Genomic DNA, 20,177 nt, shown 5'->3' on the forward strand with positions numbered 1-20,177 from the left:
TCAAGAAAGTAGTGCATGACATTTGGCAATGTTATATACGTGAAGAATGCTAAAAGGTTGGCTTAACAACCTGGGAGGCTTAGAACAGACCTGTTAGGAAGAAGGCGGGTGTTGTTGAGGGTGGAGTATTACAACTGAAAGACTCTACAAGCTTATAAAAGAATATGCAAAGTGGTTGTAGGCCGTGATAAAGGATGGGCAAGCAAGTTGGAAAAGAATTATATCACATTTAGTATTTCTGTCACTTCGGATAATGGAAGGAACATCTGGTAGGACAGTCTGTCAATATAATCTCTTTGTTTTCTTCATTTTGTCCTAAAACCGTGCAAAATTTGTACTCCATGTAAACTTTTTAATCCGGATTATTCAAATCTTCCGCATTTTTATCTTTTAGCAAGTGTTTTATCTCTATATCTATATCTAGTAGATCAGTTCGCTGCATCTTTCCTGTGGCAGGACCACTAATTTTGATTACCAGTCTCTCAAGTGCGCTTTACTGAGAGAAGCAAATGCTGCTTTGTAAATTAACGGCCAGAGCAGCAGCCAATCACAGCGCTCGCGCCTCTTGTCTCTCAGTCACTATTGGTCACTGGACTCGGCTGCTCGCGAGCAGCTTTTGGTTTCCTGTCGGCGCGAGCAGGTGTCCAGATCAACGGGCGGAACGTGACGTCACACCGGGGGTTACCAGCAGCGAGTTTGGAGAAAGAGAAGCTTTGAGAAAACTCAGTGTGGAAGACAATGCGGGGGGAAAAAAGAAACGGCTTGGAGATGAGTTTTCCCAACACGAGGCTCGCAGGCAGTCTTATCATACAGGGGAAGATGTAATATGATGATTTGATAGGCGGAAAATTCCTGACGCAGAAGCAGAGCTGATAACAGGGCGCATACTCTGACCGCGATATCTCAGACTACATCGGTGCTACACAATAACTGATGAGATATTGTGGGGAATATGAATAGATTAAACCCGTGACAACAATCTGTTCTTTACACAGAGAAGCGTAGGAGCCATGAAGAAGCCTGAAGTGTAGTACGGTAAGCTCGCGCATCGTTCCCTTTGTACTTCTGTCACTGGATGCTGGGCCGAAACACGGATTTTACAGTCTTATTATATCACCTCACTCTGCCGTCTGAGCAGGACGTTTTCATATCAGTGAACTGTCCTGTCGACTTCCGTCACTTTTGGCTTTCATTCATTCATTTATCATAAGCGGTATACTCTAATATATGATAGGCGGTATAATGTTGCCATGCACACAAAGGGAGAGAAGAAAGACAACAGCCTGTAATTGTGTGACGAGTTTGTCCTGGGCGGTCGTCTGGACATTTTCACTTCGTACCTCAAACACTGAGGCACACTTAGCTGTCATAATGTTTTCTTTAGTCTCTTTTTTTTTGTAGCCCTTGAACTGTTATGCAACCTACTTATCTTACAGAAGAGATGCTCAAAACCTCTTACACCCATGTTGTTATATTTCTGCTGCAGCACAGGTCCACCACTGAAACAGCAGCAGTCAGTGAGCCACAGCAGTGTACATTATTTATGAAGTTGGAGGACTGGAATGCAGAACTGGAAAGTGTGTGTGTGTGTGTGTGTGTGTGTGAGAGAGAGAGAGAGAGTGGAGAGTGGAGAGGGGTCTTTAGACTGTTTTACAATTAAAAGTGTGTTCTGGAATGTGAAATATTGACACATACAAGCATTTTACCAGAATCAACCCTTTTATATAACTAAACTTTAGAGTCTAGCAGTCTCTGTCACTTAGGAGTTTCTATGACCAGAGAGCACCAGGTGAGGATCTATATTAAAGTTCATTCAGTCATCTTCAGTAACCATGATATCCTGGTCAGGGTGAATCCAGAGCATATCCCAGGAACACTAGACACAAGACAGGAGAATGTGCTCTGGATGTACCCTCCGTTGGGAAACACTTTGAGCTGCATTTTATGATGAAAGGTGCTATATAAATAAAGTTGTTATTGTTATTATTATTATTATTATTATTATTATTATTATTATTATTATTATGGGATGCTAGTCCATCACAGCATTCCATGCGCACACACGCACGTGCACACACACACACACACACACACACACACTCACACACACACACACACTTACACCTAGGGATGATTTACAGTAGTATAGCCTACCTGCATGTTTTGGACAGTGGGAGGACAGAGGAAACATACAAACACGGGAAGAACATTCAAAATGCCACACAGTATCATGAGTTCTTGATCGAACTAGGGACCCTGGACCTCTGAGGCAGAAATGCTATACACACTGTCGGCCAGTATCAAAGTTGCAGTTTGTTTTTAGATCTAGATTAATCACATAGATATCCTCGGGGAGAAAATGATATTGCCGTGCAACTGATCTTGCTAGGTTTTTAAAAATTTTTTATTTCAGGTTACTGTTTACTTTATCAGGGTCCAGATATTAGTTTTGCCCTCAGCTGGAACATGGCTCCTCAGCTTTAAAAAACAAAAAAACAAATGAAGGATAGGTTGTTTCAACAGAGAGGGTTGGGGTCAGTTAGATGAAGGCTTTTCAGTTGTTTCACTGCAATTGCACTTCATCTTACACATAGGAGAAGGCTCTAAAAATGTTTTAAAAACTGCTACTTTAAAACAGGAAACACACCTTTTAAGGTTGTATTACCTTTAGGTGCTTTCGTATCAGAAAAATGGAGCGTTGTCTGGAGCAACTTTTTCGTTATATCCAATTGTACTGACAGATGATCTAGTTTATCTGTCAAGATTAGATTTTTCTTATTAGGAAACAATAAAATAAGATTTACTTCCAAAATTTCGTATAAAAACTATTATAAGGAGGATTCTTTGACGATATTTAGGCTGCTGTATGAAGCAAATATCAGATTCCAATTAATGTCCCAGAGCTGTTAATGCTAGTTATCGTTAGTTACATTGCAACATTGAAGTAACAGCATCGAATTATATTCAACTTGATGTCATGTAAATCTCCTTCAATTTGTTTACAAAAGCTACAGTGTGAAGAATTTTTTTTGTTTAAAATGAAAAAAAAAAAAGATTGAGTTAGAGCAGAAAAATATACCAGACTGTGTTACTCCCATTTGTTTACACTGTTATATGCTCTCTTTCTCTCTTTTCATTGATTGGCTGCTGACTCCTGCCAATTAAAATGGAGTCAGACTTCTTTCATGCCTGAAGCTACACAGTGTTTACAAAACGCTACACACTGTAACTTCAGCAATGCTGTTTCTTGGTTGTTTTTCGATTGACCTCCAAGATGTGACCTGACTGGCAAGCTAATAAAAAAAGTGATTGCTGATACTCAAAACCATGGGAGGCAGTGCTTTTTATACATGAACACATTCTGACTTATAGGATTGCAAGAACACATGTGATTAGCGAAGGAACAGATATTGAGTTCATAGCCTATGAGCAATACACAGAGTTTCAATATGATGTGTTATTTAGTAACCTGAAAAGAGTTTCAATATGATGTCTCATTTATGAATGTCACAATTTCTGACAAACTTCAAAAATGGGCAAAACCAATAACTGTTTGGTACAGTTACCAGCTCTTTCAGCCTTCTGTTTGAGTATAACTGGTTGTGTTTGATTCAACCTTTCTCTCTCTTTCTCTCAGCAGTGAATGCACGGAAACTTTGACAGATAACTGCAAGCATGCAGCTGAAAAGCCAATGCAGAGCCCAAGATGGTATGTAGAAGCTCTTAGATTACACCATGATCATCTTCAGTTCATGATCAGTTCAGTATCAGACAGAAACCAGCTTCAGCTCAGCATCTAGTGTGAGGCTAATGTGCAGCTGCAACAGTATAAGCAATCCAGAGCTTCTGCAAGAGTTTAACTCAATTTGAGTGAGAGGTGGAGGGGCTTTTGGAATAAGAGCTCACAGCCCGGGAGAAACTATGTGCTGTACATGTGTATTAGGCCACATCAGGCTGTGGGGTGTTGCTATGGAAATACTTACCCTGTACCAAGACAGTGTTGCATTCTACCTACTGCTTTTTGCTTTAATATGGCTATGTGCATTGAAACACTCCCTCATTTTTGGACTTCACTCAGAGTAGAAATCAGTCCAGCAGATGCTAATTAAAGATGACTGTAATGATCAACAGTTTTGGCTTCATACTCGAACCTTTTTATAAATACATTTAACAGCTCCTCGCCATCTGTTGTAGCAGTATTAGAGCAAATTAGAGCATTTGGTCAAATAGGTACATGATTTAAGTAATTCCACTTAGTTAATATTTAGTGTTAAAAATACTTTATTTAAAACTGAGTCAAATTAGTTTTGAACTCTTTAACAAATCCTTGTATAGAATTTAGTACACTTGAATGTCCCTTTCACACATTTGCTTCAGTTGACAAAAAAAGGCCATTAAAATGGCCAAATCAAATGTATTCAAAAATGTAATCCTAACACAATGTTAATTATCACGTCTTATTAACTAACATATGACATTTATTCAGTTAGTGTGGTCCTCTTTTTGGACATGTCCTTAATTAAGTTTTCCTCTTTCCTCAGCCTCACTCAGGCAGCACCATGCAACTCCTCTGTGAACAATGGCCAGGTGGAGCTCTTTTGCATTCAGATATGGCTTTGACCTGGGCAGTTACTTCCATGACCTTCGACCCCTGGGCACGGGTGCATCCGGCCTGGTGTTGTCTGCCATTGATAGACGAAGTGGGCAACAAGTGGCAATTAAGAAGCTGGCACTGCGTGATGCCATGAGCATTAAACATGCATTGCGTGAAGTAAAAATCACATGCCGTCTCCAGCATGAGAACATAGTAAGGGTGTATGAGGCACTGGGCCCATGTGGCCAGACTTTACCCCAGAACCTAGCCCAACTCACAGAGATCTACATCGTGCAAGAGCTTATGGAGACAGATCTGGCCCGGATATTGGAGCAGGGCCCATTGCCTGTGGCCCATGCCACTTTGCTTTTTTACCAGCTTCTGCGAGGCCTCAAGTTCATCCACTCAGCCAATGTGCTGCACCGTGACCTGAAGCCAGCCAACATCTTCATCAACACTGAGCAGATGCTGCTAAAGATAGGAGACTTTGGCTTGGCACGTATTGTTGACCCACACTACTCACACAAGGTAAAACAATAATTTTCAGATTTTAGAATGTACTGCAAAACACAGCTAGATTTATGGGCGTGAAGTGAACTAACATGCAGGGGTGGTGCTAAGGGGCGACCACAATGGCTACTCCAGAGCTGACAGGTAGTTGTCTAATTTGAATTTTACCGAAAAAACTTTGTGACACAAAAGGATCATACGATTCCAGGCATTGTTCCAGCACAACCTTGACCAGGATAAAATGCTTACTAAAGATGACTGAATGTATTGTATGCTATTATTTAAAAACTATTAACACTACAAACATTACAATTGGTTCCAACCCAGATATTGATTTTAGCATATTAGGCTGTAATTTGCAAAGTTTCAAACTATTCTCATTAAGTCTTGTTTTGCTTTGGTGTGACCACTACTAATGTCTTAAAAATGATGCCATATATCCAATCAGCTCTAATGTTATTCTGGGGGTGAGCTTTACAAAAATTGTCCTCTGATGAATACGTCTCAGAAACTGCTTCACTTTCAGTCTCTTAGATTTTAAGGCAAGTGACACCCGACCCTTGTCTTGCCACTTTCCTTTCTAAAAATCAGAGTCTGCCCTCATGTGGGTACAATTATAGCTTATTTTCACACTTTCTGATGAAACAGATTCCCACTGTGCATCCACTACAATGATTCCCTCTAGTTTTCAAGTTAAAGTGGCTTAAGACAGGATGAATAGATCTGTGTGTTTAGCTACAAGCTTTGACATTCTAAAACCTATGTCTCTACAATATGTTTATGGTGGACTGATACTCTCTATGTACTACATTTTAAAAGCTTTCTGACAAAATTATGACCTCAACTGCTTCAGGATTAGGGCTGTGAAAGATTAATGTAGTTTCTCCCACCAACATTGTCCTGCTTTACTGTAATATCTGCAGGCTGTATAAGACCAAAATGAATAGAGACTTGCGTGAGATGAGCCAAGTGAGAGTCAACTATTGCTACAGGAGGAAAGGAAAGGTGCTAGGTTCCAGTTGGAAAGGATCACAGTGCAAGCTCAATATGAAACCAGTCCTTGTTCTACACAGATTGAATGAACAATAAAACTTTTGTAAGTAATAACTGAGTCAGTCTGAAGTAGGGTGACATGTCCGAACCCCTGCTGTTTTCCAAAATTAGTCTATTGGCCACCAAGGACTCATATTTCATACTGTCACGATGCCATGTTCTTTTGTGAATGACTCTGGAAAGGGTGACACATAGCTTTATTATGGACCAATGGCACCTGGTTACGAGTGAGAGTGAAATGAAAACATTAAACATGTCAAAGATTAGCAACTATATATTTTTTCCCCTCGAGGAATCCATACACTCGTTAAGCACTCGAACACTTGCACTGAACAAAATGGAGATTATGTAGAAAAATTATACACTTTTGTGACACCAATTTGCAATAAGCACTGCAGCAATAACAGCAAAAAAATCTGATTACCCATGGCTACTTACCTTTATAGAAACAAATGCCAATGTTTTGGTTGCCCGGAAGCCTAACTGAATAGGCTAAAAAGTGGTAACCAATGTGACATAATAATGTATGGCCAGCTAGTTAAGGCGAGCAGGAGAGGAATACTATGACAGCTTTGCACTTCACTTTATTTGTTCAGGTTCTTCAGTGTTTACACCTTCCTGCATGCTTCTGATTCTGGAAAGATTGCATGTCATCCATGCATGCTAATTTATTTTGCTAGTAAATATCATTCACCTGTTAACCAGATGTGCATCGGCTGAATTGTGTAGTGCCATAGACTGTGGAATTAAGTACAATTAGTGGGTGCTATACTACTCTAGTTATACTGTAGTAGTGATGTGTGGCACACCACTGTAAAGTGCATAATTTTAAATAAAGCTACATACTAAATGAAAACCTTTCATTTGTAAATGTCAAATAGGAATAGGGTCACCCCCAACCCCCTGTGCTTTTTTTTTTTTTTTTTTTTTTGGTTATTGACCATACTTGTCCGTTAGTTATCTAGGAATAAAAATGAATAGCCCAGACATAAACTTTGTTAGTCCTGGGCAACTGAGCAACTAATTAATGATTTGTCCACTCCTCAGAGAGATATTTCTTGTACGATATGTAGCATCAAATAATTTACCTTGCTAAATAATTTTATAATGGTAAGTGATTTTTGTAAAATGGTTGGTCAGTATTTGTTATTTCATTTTGTAATACTTGTTTTTTTTACACTGCAGTGGTTGCAGATTTAATTGATTTGTGTGTCAATTGAAGGGCTTTAGCTGTTAGGTAGGGCACAGGGGTATTCAGAATGGCCAGGGTACGTGAATGGCATCTCTGTTTGTGTCCCCATCACGACCCACCTCACTCTGAGGAATCTGCCTGGTATGATCTCGTCAATGATTCATCACCTCCTCTCAAGAGAAGCTGGGAGGTGGAAAAGAAAAGATGGGGGTCTGTTAGAGGCCATGTGGCTACATCAGCTGTTTCTCATTAAAGATTGAAGACATGCTGGGCCATTTATTCTTCTGGAAAGCACGGGGCTGTAGTGGAGGCATTCTGGCAGAAGCAGAGAAGTGTTTTGTGTCTTAAGCTTATGAGAGTTCCTGTAAGCAGTGCAGTTCCTGTAATCACTGATTTGCAGATATTTTAGATTTCTGTATACCAGTACAGTTGGGGGGAAATGGCATAAATAAAAACTACATAAAATTTTATGTAATGACACCTCTTTATGTGTCCCATTCCCCATAAAGACAATAGGTTCATTTTAATCTAACTACCATATTTTAAGCACGGAATAATATAGGTTGGGGCATGCTAATATAGGGGGGGAAAATTCCACTCCAAAGTTGATTATTTTCTTATGATAACACTTTCCAGACTGTTTTATGCCTCATATACCACAGCAGTCTCCCAGCAATTACATTTTTCTCATTAATGTCATGTCATAGTTTTTGTTAGTTTAGTTTATATAATTTCATGTATTGGAACACCAGTGAAATTAGTTAGCTCCTGCAACACTTACATGCAGCTTGGCATGTTACAGAGAAACAAGAAAGCTCTCCTGTGGTGCAAAATCGTACTTACTGTTACAAAGCACCGACACCCGAGAGTCCTTCCACAAATGTTAAATAAACATCTCCAAACAGAAAATTTCAACATATCAATGTTTAGGCCTACATGAAGGGTTTTGTTCAGGATCACTATGACTAAGGTTGCCTGACTGATGAGATGAAGCTTGTTTTTGACATGAATGAAGCCTGATGTATTTCAGAGACAAAAAGTAAGTGGTGCACCATTGTTTTTGGACATGGAGAATCTCTTATGTGTCACCACAAGCTGCCCATATGTTTTGCCAGTAGGTAGCAGCAGTGTCTTTTATGTGTGCAAACAGGGCTACCTCTCAGAAGGAATGGTGACTAAATGGTATCGCTCCCCTCGTCTGCTGCTCTCTCCGAACAACTACACCAAGGCCATCGACATGTGGGCCGCAGGTTGCATACTGGCTGAGATGCTAACAGGCCGAATGCTTTTCGCAGGTTAGAGCTGTAAAATATGTGCAATTAGATAAGTGTTGGCATCAAATTGATGCCCATTATGTGATAGTTATAACAGACTGCACTGAGATTTAAAACTAAAAACACAATATATAAATGATACCCTCTTATCTTATTAAAGCTCATCTTTTAATGTTGTTCGCCAGGACATGGTAGCAAGAAATGCATTACGATATGAAAACCTGTGTAAACCATATACACTCACCTTCTACTTAAATAGGAACACCCGTACACCTACAGTTATCCAATCAGCCAATTATATGGCAGCAGCACAGTGCATAAAATCATGCAGATGCAGGTCAAGAGCTTCAGTTACTGTTCACATCAAACATTAGAATGGGGAAAAAGTTTTATCTCTGTGATTTTAACTGTGGCATGGTTGTTGCTGCCAGACAGGCTGGTTTGAGTATTTCAGACACTGCTGATCTCCTGGGAATTTCACATACAACAGTCTTTATAAGAGTTTATACAGAATGGTGCAAAAAACAAAAAACATTGAGTGAGTGACAGTTCTGTGAGTGGAAACGCTTTGTTGATACGAGAGGTCAGAGGAAAATGGCCAGATTAGTTCGAGCTGCCAAGAAGGATATAGTAACTCATCTAAGCATTCTTTACAAACGTGGTGAGTGGAAAAGCATCTCAGCATGCACAAAACATCAAACCTTGTGTTAGATGGGCTACAGAAAACCACACTAGGTTCCACTCCTGTCACAGGCTCACCCAAACTGGACAGTTCAGGGTTTAAAAAAAAAAAAAAATCACCTGGTTTTTTTCCAGTCTTCAGCTGTCCAGTTTCGATGAGCCTGTGCCCATAATAACTTCAGATTCTTGTTCTTGGCTGACAGGAGTGGAATCTGATGTGGTATTCTGCTGTTGTAGCTCATCCACCTCAAGGTTTGATGTGCTGTGCATTTTGAGATGCTTTTCTGTTCATCATGGTTGTAAATGGTGCTTACTTGAGTTACTATAGACTTTCTGTCAGCTCAAATCAACCTGGCGATTCACCTCTGATCGCGCTCATCAACAGGTGTTCCATCCCTCCACTCACAGGATGTTTTTTGTTTTTCGCACCATTCTCTGTGAATTCTGTGTAAATTCTAGACTCATGTATGTGAAAATCTCAGGAGGTCAGCAGTTTCTGAAATACGCATACCAGACCAGGTGGTACCAATATCCATTCCTCGATCAAAGTCACAGCTGATTTTTGATGTGAACATTATCTGAAGCTCTTGACCTGTATTGGCAGGATTTATTTCATGTGCCACATGATTGGCTGGTTAGATAACTGCATGAATGTGCAGGTGTTCCTAATAAAGTGGATGGTGTGTGTATAGCTTTTACCAAATAAGGCTACCAAAGCAATTACCTACCATAAGAGTCAGGGAGACATTTTATAAAGCTAAGCTTCCTTGAAGGGGCTTTGCCTAACATCCCCCAAATACAACCCCTGGCAAAAATTTGGAATCACCACACTTAGAGGATGTTCACTCAGCTGTTTTACTTTGTAGCAAATAAACAAATTACAGATATGAAACAAAACAATTTTTGTTTAATACCCAAACATTCTTTCTTTGTGAAATATACCTCAAACAAATGAAATTAAATTAGTTTAATTAATGGCATATTTTTCCCCAGATCAAATTGAGGGGAAAAATGTGCAATCACTCATTGATGAGGGAAAAAAGACATGGAATTACCTTGTAATTTTCATTTCTAAAACGAATACCAGCACTAAAAACCAGTCTAAAAATGCTAATTATTCTGCAGTTAAAAGAGAGTACATACAGACCTTAACCTTGGAATTTTTGAAAGGAAACATGGACCCAGCAAGAGAGTTGTCACTTGAAACAATGGAAAGGATTATAAAACTCCTTCAAGAAGGAAATCCAATAGGAAGTGTGCCAAAAGATGTTGGTTGTTCCGAGTGAGCTGTATCTAAAATTTTAGTGCAAGTATAAACAACATGGGTATATAAGGCTATAAAAGGAAAACATGCGGGCAGACAAAGGAAGACTTTAAACGTCAGGACAGAAAACTCAAAGCGATATGCCTTGAAAATAGAAAATGCACAACAAAACAAATGAAAAACAAATGGGCGGAAACAAGAGTCAGCTTTCGTGACAGAACTGTTAGAAATCGGCCGAATGAAATGGGCTTTGCATATAGAAAAGCCAAATGAAAACCAACACCTAAACAGAGGAAAACAAGGTTACAGTGGGCTAAAGAGACGCAATGATGGACTGTGGATGATTGGATGAAAGTAATATTTGGTGATGAATCATGAATCTGCATTGGCCAAGGAGATGATGCTGGTACTTTTGTCTGGTGCTGTTTAATGAAACATATAAAGATGACTGCCTAAAGAAAACAGTCAAATTTCCCTACTCATTTATGATATAGGGTTACATGTCAGCTAAAGGACCAGGGGAGACCTCAACAGTCAACGCACAGGTGTACACTGAAATTTTAGACACTTTTCTCATTCCATCTATATAAAATAGGTTAGTTGATGATGAAGTCATTTTTCAGGATGATAATGCATCTTGCCACAGAGCAAAGAGTGGTAAAGCTTTTCTTCAGGAAAGGCAGTTCAACTCAATGACATGGCCAGCAAACAACATGGATCTTAATCCGATTGAAAATTTATGGTGGAAATTGGTCCATGACAAGGCTCCATCCTGCAAATCTGATCTGTCAACCATTATTTGAGAAAGTTTGAACCAGCTTGATGGAGAATATTGTTTTCCATTAGTGAGGTCCATGCCTCAAAGAATTCAGACCGTCATAAAAGCCAGAGGAGGAGCAACAAAGTACTAATTGTGATATTTTTTTCCTCAACATTGAGTGATTCCATCATTTTTCCTCTATCTGATCTGGGAAAAAATATGGCATTAATTAAAACAATTTAATTGAATTTGTTTGAAGGATGTTTCACAAAGTCAGAATGTTCAGCTAGTAAAAAACCAAAAAATTGGTTTGGGTCATATCTGTGATTTGTTCATTTGTTACAAAGTAAAAAAGCCGGGTGAACATCCTCTAAGTGTGGTGATTCAATCATTTAGCCAGAGGGTGTATATGAAATGTATTATATTTTGGAAAAATCCCTATAACAGAAAAATTTAGTTTTGGGATAGGTATAACTACTCTATATGACCAAAATTATGTGGGCACCTGACCATCATATGTGACCCAGATGTGCCATTCCAAAACCATGGTCATTAACACAAAGTTGGTCCCCTCTTCGCTGGTATAATAATCTCCACTCTTCTGGGAAGGCTTTCTACTAGAATTTGGAGCATGGCTGTAGGGATTGGTGCTCATTCAGACACAAGATTATTGGGGAGGTCAGCCACTAATGTCAAGTGAGAAAGCCTCACTTGAGGTCAGGGCTCAAGCCACTCGAGTTCTTCTACTCCAGCCTTGGCAAACCATGTCTTTATGGACCTGTCTTTGTGCACAGGGGCATGGTCCTGCTGGAATAGGTTTAGGACCCTTAGTTCCAGTGAAGGGAAATATTAATGCTACAGCATACAAAACAAAATGGTTTTGAACACAATTGTGTTTTTCAAAGTTTGTGACAAGTTTGGGGATATGAATGTGAAGGTCAAGTGTCCACATACGTTTGGCATAGTGTATGTTCAGGAAAATGCATCTCTGCACTTTTCTATTTTTAAAAGTAAGACAACCACTGTCTAACATCAGAATGCTATGCTCTAGGTGCACATGAGCTGGAGCAGATGCAGCTAATTCTGGACACTGTGCCAGTGCTTAGGGAGGAGGACCAGCAGGAGCTGATGAGGGTCATGCCGTCCTATGTCAACCACAACTGGGAGGTCAGGAGATCGCTACAAGAGCTGCTTCCTGAGGTGGAGTATGAAGGTGAGAGAGAATCATGACTGAAAATAACAAGCAAAAGAATGATCCAGTAAAATTATTTGTGCCGTATTTAAACGAGTATCAGTGAGTCTTCTTTTCCATTCTACCTCTCAGCCATAGACTTCCTGGAGAAGATCTTGACCTTTAACCCAGTGGACCGGCTGACAGCAGAAGCAGCTCTGTCTCATTCATTTCTCAGACAATATTCCTGTCCTCAGGATGAGCCTGTGTCCCTCCAGCCCTTCCGCATAGAGGATGAGCTGGAGGACAGTCTGGTGAGCGAACATGGCCACTGGGACAGGTACAGTACCCAAATCCTTCTCTTGTTTTTGCATTTTAACAGCCTCCAATACAGAAGTAGAGTGTGTTCCCTGAAAAGGTCCCAATTTAAGCTTTTGCAGACCTAGGTAGGTGTTGTGGTGAATTAAGTGAGGCTTGTTTTTTATGTATTTCACTGCCTTACACATATACTGAAGCTTGAGTGTTCTTGAGTCATTTTAAAAATGAATTTCAGTAAATTTGGCAATATTAAAAAAAGCAAAATATTCTAGTTAGAATTTCATTATGTACACTGAATGTAACACCTTTGTGTTGCATTGTCTTCCAGTGAAAGAGACAGTTACAGAGTTACAATGTTCATGTAAAATATAGGCTGTTTTGATTTTGTTTTACAATCAAATTATTTCTACATTTTACATCTCCTAGAGAAAACAAGCAACTTTTAATAAATCAGTGAATAAGAGAACACACTATGGAACATACACATTCATGTGAAAAAATTAATGGAAATTAATTTTTTTTTTTTTTTTTTTACAAATTTGGAAAAGCAAACATTTCATCCTCTTTGAAACAGTGTCTATTAATAAAGGTGATACACTACCAAATGACACATAAAATTGACATTTTGTTGTCATTTTCATAATTTAAATGAACAAAAAACAGATCAGTCACATAGAAAAGTAAGTACACCCCTGTATTTATCACACGTTAAAATCCATAAAATTAGAATCAGGTGTTCAAGATTGGGTGCCAGTGATTATAACCTGCTTAGGGACTGCAGGTGGAAGATTATTGAGGTGTGTGGTGTCTAAAGAGTTTTATAAGGCCTTCAGAAAAAAAAGGTTGTGGATGCCTATGAGTCTGGCAAGGGATTTAAAATTCAAATTCAGCCCAAGAGCAAACCTCTGATGTAAAAACAAGTCTCCAAGAACCCCAAAATTTCATCACAGGATCTGCTAGTAAGTCTTGCAACTGATGGTGTCAAAGTGCATGCTTCTACAATCAGAAAGAGACAAATTTGACCTGCATGGGAGGCATGCCAAGAAGAAGCCTTTACAAGACTACAGTTTGCCAATGAGCATATAAGCAAAGACCAGGCCTTTTAGAATAGATAAGAGTTGTTTGGCCATAGTAACAGCAGACACGTTTGGCGCAGACCAAACACAGCTTTTCAGGAGAAGCACCTCATACCAATTGTGAAGCACAGTGGTGGAAATGTTACGGTTTGGGGCTGCTTTGCTGCCTCAGGGACTGGACAGCTTGCATTCATTGATTCAACTATGAATTCTGCATTATATCAAAGAGTGCTTGAAGATAATGTGAAGGACATTTGTCCAAAAGTTGAAGTTGAACTGAAACTGGACCTTTCAACAGGATAATGATCAAGGAATGGCTCAAAAATAAGCAATGGAGGGTTATGGAATGGCCTAATCAAAGCCCAGATTTGAATCCCACTGAAATGTTGTGGTTGGATTTGAAACTGGCAGCACATGCAAGAAAACTCTCAAACATCTTGCACCTGAAAGAATATTGCATGGAAGAGTGGTCAAAAATTCCAGCAAGCTGATGTCAGAGACTGGTGGACAATTATGCAAAATGCCTACAAGAAGTTATTTCTGCTAAAGGGGACAATACTAGCTTCTGAGGCCAAGGGTGTACATCTTTTTCCACAGAAGAATATCACATCTAATGATATTTCTGTTGAATAAATGATTGAAAAAAATATTTTTCCTTGTGGTTTTGTTCAAGTAACATTATTAATAGGCACTGTTTCATAGATGATCAAATGTTTGCTTGTCCAAATATTTCAAAAAAGCCAACAATTGCCAGAGGGTGTACTTGTTTTTTCACATGACTGTATTTAGTATTCCTGATTGTCAAATATTTACTCTAGCCCTAAATAAGATTACTAAAAGACAGCATGCAGTAACAATATTTATTATGCAGTAAAATTAAGCCAAGATTACAACAGAGAGAAATCAAGTCAAATGACTTTAGGGCTCTGTGACATAAAGGGCTGGTTAAATATAGCTGCTCATAAATTATTCTCTTAATTAAATCTCTTACAATATCATACTGTCCTTGCTGAAGCCAGATGGCATGATGTAAGGTGAAGGCCAATATTTACTGCTTAGAGAATAAGCAGGTGGAGGTTAATCAGGTTGGGTCTACAATGTTTCTCAAAGAAAGATGTCTGAAGGCCATAATTAGGTTTTTACTTAGAAGGACAGACAAAGACCAAAGTAGAACTTTAGTAGTTTGAGATCCAAGTGACTTGTCAGAAACATATAATTCATTAAGCTCATTCTGAATGTCTAACAGTACTAAATGAAGAGAAGTGGACTTAATTAAGACAATTAACACAAGATTAAATATAATTATTTGTTTCTGAGGTATATTTAATGAACTTACTTTTTAACTGCTTTTTCTTTGTTTTAAACTTGATAGGGGGAAGGTTTCAGATTTAAAAAAAAAAAAAAAACAACAACAGAAACCAGTGGTTTCAGATATTAAAAATTCAGAATCCTAAATATAAATCCCAGAAATTCAAATGTCAAAAATACAGATTTAATGTAAATTAGGTCAAAAGTGAATCATCCCGGTGATTTCAGAGTGGTCATATAGTCAATAATAGTTCCCTGTGCTGCGGGGGTTTCCTCCGGGTACTCCGGTTTCCTCCCCCAGTCCAAAGACATGCATGGTAGGCTGATTGGTGTGTCTAAAGTGTCCGTAGTGTATGAATTGGTGTCTGAATGTGTATGTGATTGTGCCCTGCGATGGATTGGCACCCTATCCAGGGTGTACCCCGCCTTGTGCCCGATGCTCCCTGGGATAGGCTCCAGGTTCTCTGTGACCTTGAAAAGGATAAGCGGTATAGAGGATGGATGGATTTGTAAAATTCTGAAAGCTTTCACCTAGCAAGTTTAAGCAGTACACTGAATACAGAAAAAAAAAGAATTTTAGTTAATGTGACTACAATCATGTATAGAATTCAAATATACAAAATTCATATTCAAATACTTTTTTCTGCTTCCAAGCTCTGTAAAGAGTTGTAGTGCATTCAGAGGTGTGTCTGTATTTAGCTGTGCTAAAGTGAAAAAATAGGTTGTCTAATAAATGGCCAAACAGCAACTGCAACATTTTCTTTTGTCAACAAAAATGTCACCATGCATGTTAGCGTTCACATTTGTTCTGAAATGTTTATCCTTTCATCAGTTCATTGTTTATCCAAAACTGTAGGCCTCTAAAGTTATTGTAGTGGATTTCGCTGGCCTACAATAGCCAACAAAGACAAAAAACGACAGCCATCACTTATTAACCTAAACATTTTACCAAAGTGGCCTATGTTATGTAGATACAGGATCAGGAGTATTTAATCCATTCTTATATCAAAATATTCAAAACACTCCTCAGTAACAAAATGTCTTCCAGATGTCTTTAACCTAAATCCAATTAGTCATTCAGACTCACTAGATTTCTAGATTAACTAATAACCTTCTCTCCGTGCGTGCAGTCTTTCATCGGATCTGTGCTGGAAGCAGCAGGAGCAGTGTGGCTGCATACAGAGTGTGTCAGAAATGGGAGAGACTGAGGAGGATGAGGTCCAGAGAGATCCTCGAGCCAATTCCTCTGCCCACATTGAGGAAGCTCTGGTGGATCCTGGTAAGCACTCTCACAGCAGCTCGGCAGAGCGCTTTCTTGAGCAGTCGCACTCGTCTTTGGACAGGCTCTGCGGCCACTATATGGAACTGGACTGTGGGCGCTCCTGTGACTACAAAGTGGGTTCTCCTTCATATTTGGATAAAATAGCATGGAGGGATGGAAAGCCCCAACACTATTCTGAGCCAAAGCTGATTCTGGACTTGTCTCATTGGAAGCGCAACACTCTCCCATCTCCCAAAGAGGGGGATGCTGAGCAGCTTCATGCTGAGGAACCTGCTGATTTGTTCCAGGAGATTTCACGCTGGGCAGCAAGCACACAACTGGGTCTTCACTCTCCCAGTTCACCTCAGGAGCCTCCAGCCTCACCAGGGTCACCCCCTTTACCCATTTCTCCTACTCTGCTTCCTCACTCACTCGCACAAACGCAGGCACCTTCTCTACTGTACACTTCCAACGTTCTTCCGCATGGCAGGAGAAGTCCAGCTTCTTTCTTTTCCTCTCCTCCCCCCCTGTTGCCTTCCTCTCCCTCCTCCCCTACTCCAGGTTCATTAACCCCTTTTCAGGACAATAACGAAGTCTCGCCAATAGCTAGCAGAGAGGAACATTCTCACTTTGACCTGGATGTGTTCATCTCACAAGTAAAACGTGAGAGCAGTGTTACTTCTAAGCAGGGTAACGTTAGCTGTACCTCTAGGATCTCAGAGCACAAACCTTACAGAACTCAAAATTCAACTCCAGATGAGGTCAAATCTCAAAGCTTTCACGAAGAACAATGGTAGAACTAGTGGAGAGTCGAGACTTACCTAGAACTGGGTGACTGAATACCTGATGACTTAGTGCTGCTCTTGCAAGGTTGTGTAGTTTAATTTATGTTTGACATATAATATACAACATTTTAGTCTGATTTTGTCGGTTTCTAACGGATCCTAAACTGTGGTCATATCTCAGAGGAAAAATTGAAAGGGGAGAAAAAATTATGATATTTTGCCGTTCTCCCTAGGTCTAAATATCTTACAAATCAGTGCAAGGTCATACTGCAGAATCCTCAAGCAGATGTTAGATCGAACAAGTTTTCATTTTGTGCTCATTTTGGAGCCATTTATGCAGAAATCCATAGAGTTCCAAAGTGTACACAAACATTTATGTATAACAGAAACATTACTGAATGTAGTTTTACGGTTCTTCCAACAGTATTTAAATGCAGAAGAAATTGACTGTTTTTTAAATGGCAATTCATGCACTCTGCATAGGAGCTGCTTTTTATACCACTGTAATCTACACCTTTGCAATAGTAGACAGTAATGGTATGCTTGATTACTGTTTCCAAAGCTTTCACCTAATAAACTTATTCCTTGTAATATACAAATTGTTTTTGTACTTGTCTTATTTTAGTTCTAGGCTCCTTTTCCCCATTATTTTCAATTAAACAGTCCATAATTTGGCTTCATTAAACTGTTGATGCTGGAGCTGCAGGTAGAGTTGCTACCTGACAGCTACAGGGTTGATTGCCTAAGCTCAGGTTATCACCTGCATGCAGTTTTGCATGTTCTCCCCATGTCCTTCAGGTTCTCTGGTTTCAACCCATCTCTCAAAAAAAAATCTTGCCGGAAGTTGGATTGCAGACTCCATATTGCCCCTAGGTGCGAATGAATGTGTGAATATGTGTGAATAGTGCCCTGTGATTGACTGGTGTCCCATCCAGTGTGTATCCCTGCCTCACACTTAAGTGTTCCCAGGACAGGCTTGTAAATCCATCGTGACCCTTGACCAGCACAAAGTGGTTACTGAAGATGAACGAATGAGTGCGCACTTACACAAACCCGTAAAAGTTGCAGCACAGGGTAAATGAAACAGATATGCACATTGGTGTTATTCTTTGTCATTTTAATTCCCATAATTTAATTAATTCAAAATGCAGACAACTCTCACAAAAATTCCAAAAAGAAATAGAAACTGCAATACAGTACATATGCAGATAAGGGTAGTATTTTAGGTCTATGGCCCTGTTTTAAGAGGGCACTAGACAGCTTACAGCATGGCAGCACAGGGAAAACACGTAGCAGGCATCAGCAGGGGAGCAGGCTACATTCGCTCTAGGTTTCAATGCGAATGAGAAGACAAAAAAGAAATGCAATCAGTACACCCACTAAAGGAAAATGCTGATATGATGCCAAGCAAAACTGGAAAGTTATCTACATAGTTAACTTTACTTTGCAAATCGTCCAATTTCTCAGATATGATACTGTACACCGAATTCATATTAGGTTCATAAAGATAATGGCTAAATCAATTCAGAGATTTAATGAGTTATCCATAAAGCTTTATGAAATACAGCAATTGGCACTTGTCCTAAATGAAGGACGTTTACAATAGTTAAATGCTACCATCCTGTGGCCACACAGGCTACTGCATCCCCAAAGTAACATGGGTCACATGAGGTTTGACTGCTCCCGTGGTAATATCTTAACAATAGAAAGAGGACAAGTGCTGAAAATGACATCATCTGCTGCTTGTAAAAGAAATTAGTCAAAGACAGCCTTGTCTAAACAATGGTATCACTACTTCTGTTCAAGTACGTTGCTAAAAATCATCTTTAGCATTGTTGAGTTTGAACAATAAGCCACCACACTTATAAACAGAATTCTGGTGATAACGGGCATGTGGAATCTCTCCAAGACCATTTTTAAAAGTATATTAAACCCTTACCTGAATGATACTGTTACATACTGCATTAATGAGAGAACTTTGTATTAGTACATACTGTATTTAGATTCATTTCTCAATATAACAAATTTCTACTAGGTCTCATTTTAGCCCAGTTCTCTCTCCAAAATTCAGCACTCAAGGTAAAACTCAGATATGTAGAAAAATATAGTTTGAATGAAATTTATATATCTAATGATTTTTTTTTTTAATTCACACCCACCTTTACAGTTTTATTTGTTTTTTTTTTAACTGCAGTGTAAAAGCAACATATGATCATAATTCACACTGCTACAAACTAAAACATGAAATGACATGAGACACCTCACACTATTCCTGTATATCTTATACATCATTTTGTAGTAAATAATTTGTCATTTTTAGGCAACATAATGAGTTATTTCTACCTATGTGTGATAATGTAAACACCACAGTACTGACGTTACTGTATTCGGCAAACAGTAAAGCACAATATTACAAGGCAAATGGGCACCGAAGCATAGATTTGTTCATGATGAAAGATATAAACAAACAAACAAACAAACAAACAAAAAAGTACAATACACTCACGAGGAAAAATAAAGTTAACACTTTGCATTGGTTCAAAGCCACATTCTGTAGGTAGAGCATTAAGGTGTTATTCAGACCAGCACCAAACACTCATGACCATCATATTTTGTAAATGAGTAACTAGTAACCTGACACTGACCTCACATGGCCAGATTCTAGACAGGTTGTGGATTAAATTGAGTGACACTATAATGAATGAGAGTCATCATATTTTCTCACTAGTAGTCGGGTCTATCCTTGCTCGATTTCTAACACTGTCTTTCCCAAACAGTATGCACAAATGCTGGTGTGTATATAGGTGTGCGTGTGTGTGCGTATTTGTGTATGTACTGTTAAAGATTTTGGCTGTCTGCACATTTAGGCATTATCTTGGCATTTTTGTTGGGCTCTATTGGCATGCCTTGTTATAGTGAATATAAATACT

General features: G+C 39.1%; 1 protein-coding gene across 2 annotated transcripts; it reads left to right on the forward strand.

Annotated features, from left to right (window-relative positions):
• The first annotated feature begins 739 nt into the window (after positions 1-739).
• mapk4 (mitogen-activated protein kinase 4) lies at positions 740-19,795 on the forward strand. Of its 2 annotated transcripts, XM_053625036.1 has the most exons (7): positions 740-1,035; positions 3,638-3,709; positions 4,542-5,122; positions 8,500-8,644; positions 12,380-12,541; positions 12,653-12,839; positions 16,332-19,795. In XM_053625036.1, the coding sequence occupies exons 3-7, from the start codon at positions 4,580-4,582 to the stop codon at positions 17,257-17,259; spliced, it is 1,965 nt and encodes a 654-aa protein (XP_053481011.1). In that variant the 5' UTR covers positions 740-1,035; positions 3,638-3,709; positions 4,542-4,579; the 3' UTR covers positions 17,260-19,795. The 2 variants fall into 2 exon arrangements, with proteins under 2 accessions (XP_053481011.1, XP_053481012.1); XM_053625037.1 differs by lacking the exons at positions 740-1,035; positions 3,638-3,709; positions 4,542-5,122; positions 8,500-8,644 and having other exon boundaries at positions 12,144-12,541.
• The last annotated feature ends 382 nt before the right edge of the window (positions 19,796-20,177 follow it).

Source organism: Ictalurus furcatus, chromosome 5 (genome assembly GCF_023375685.1).
Source record: "Ictalurus furcatus strain D&B chromosome 5, Billie_1.0, whole genome shotgun sequence".
NCBI classification, from domain to species: Eukaryota; Metazoa; Chordata; class Actinopteri; order Siluriformes; family Ictaluridae; genus Ictalurus; species Ictalurus furcatus.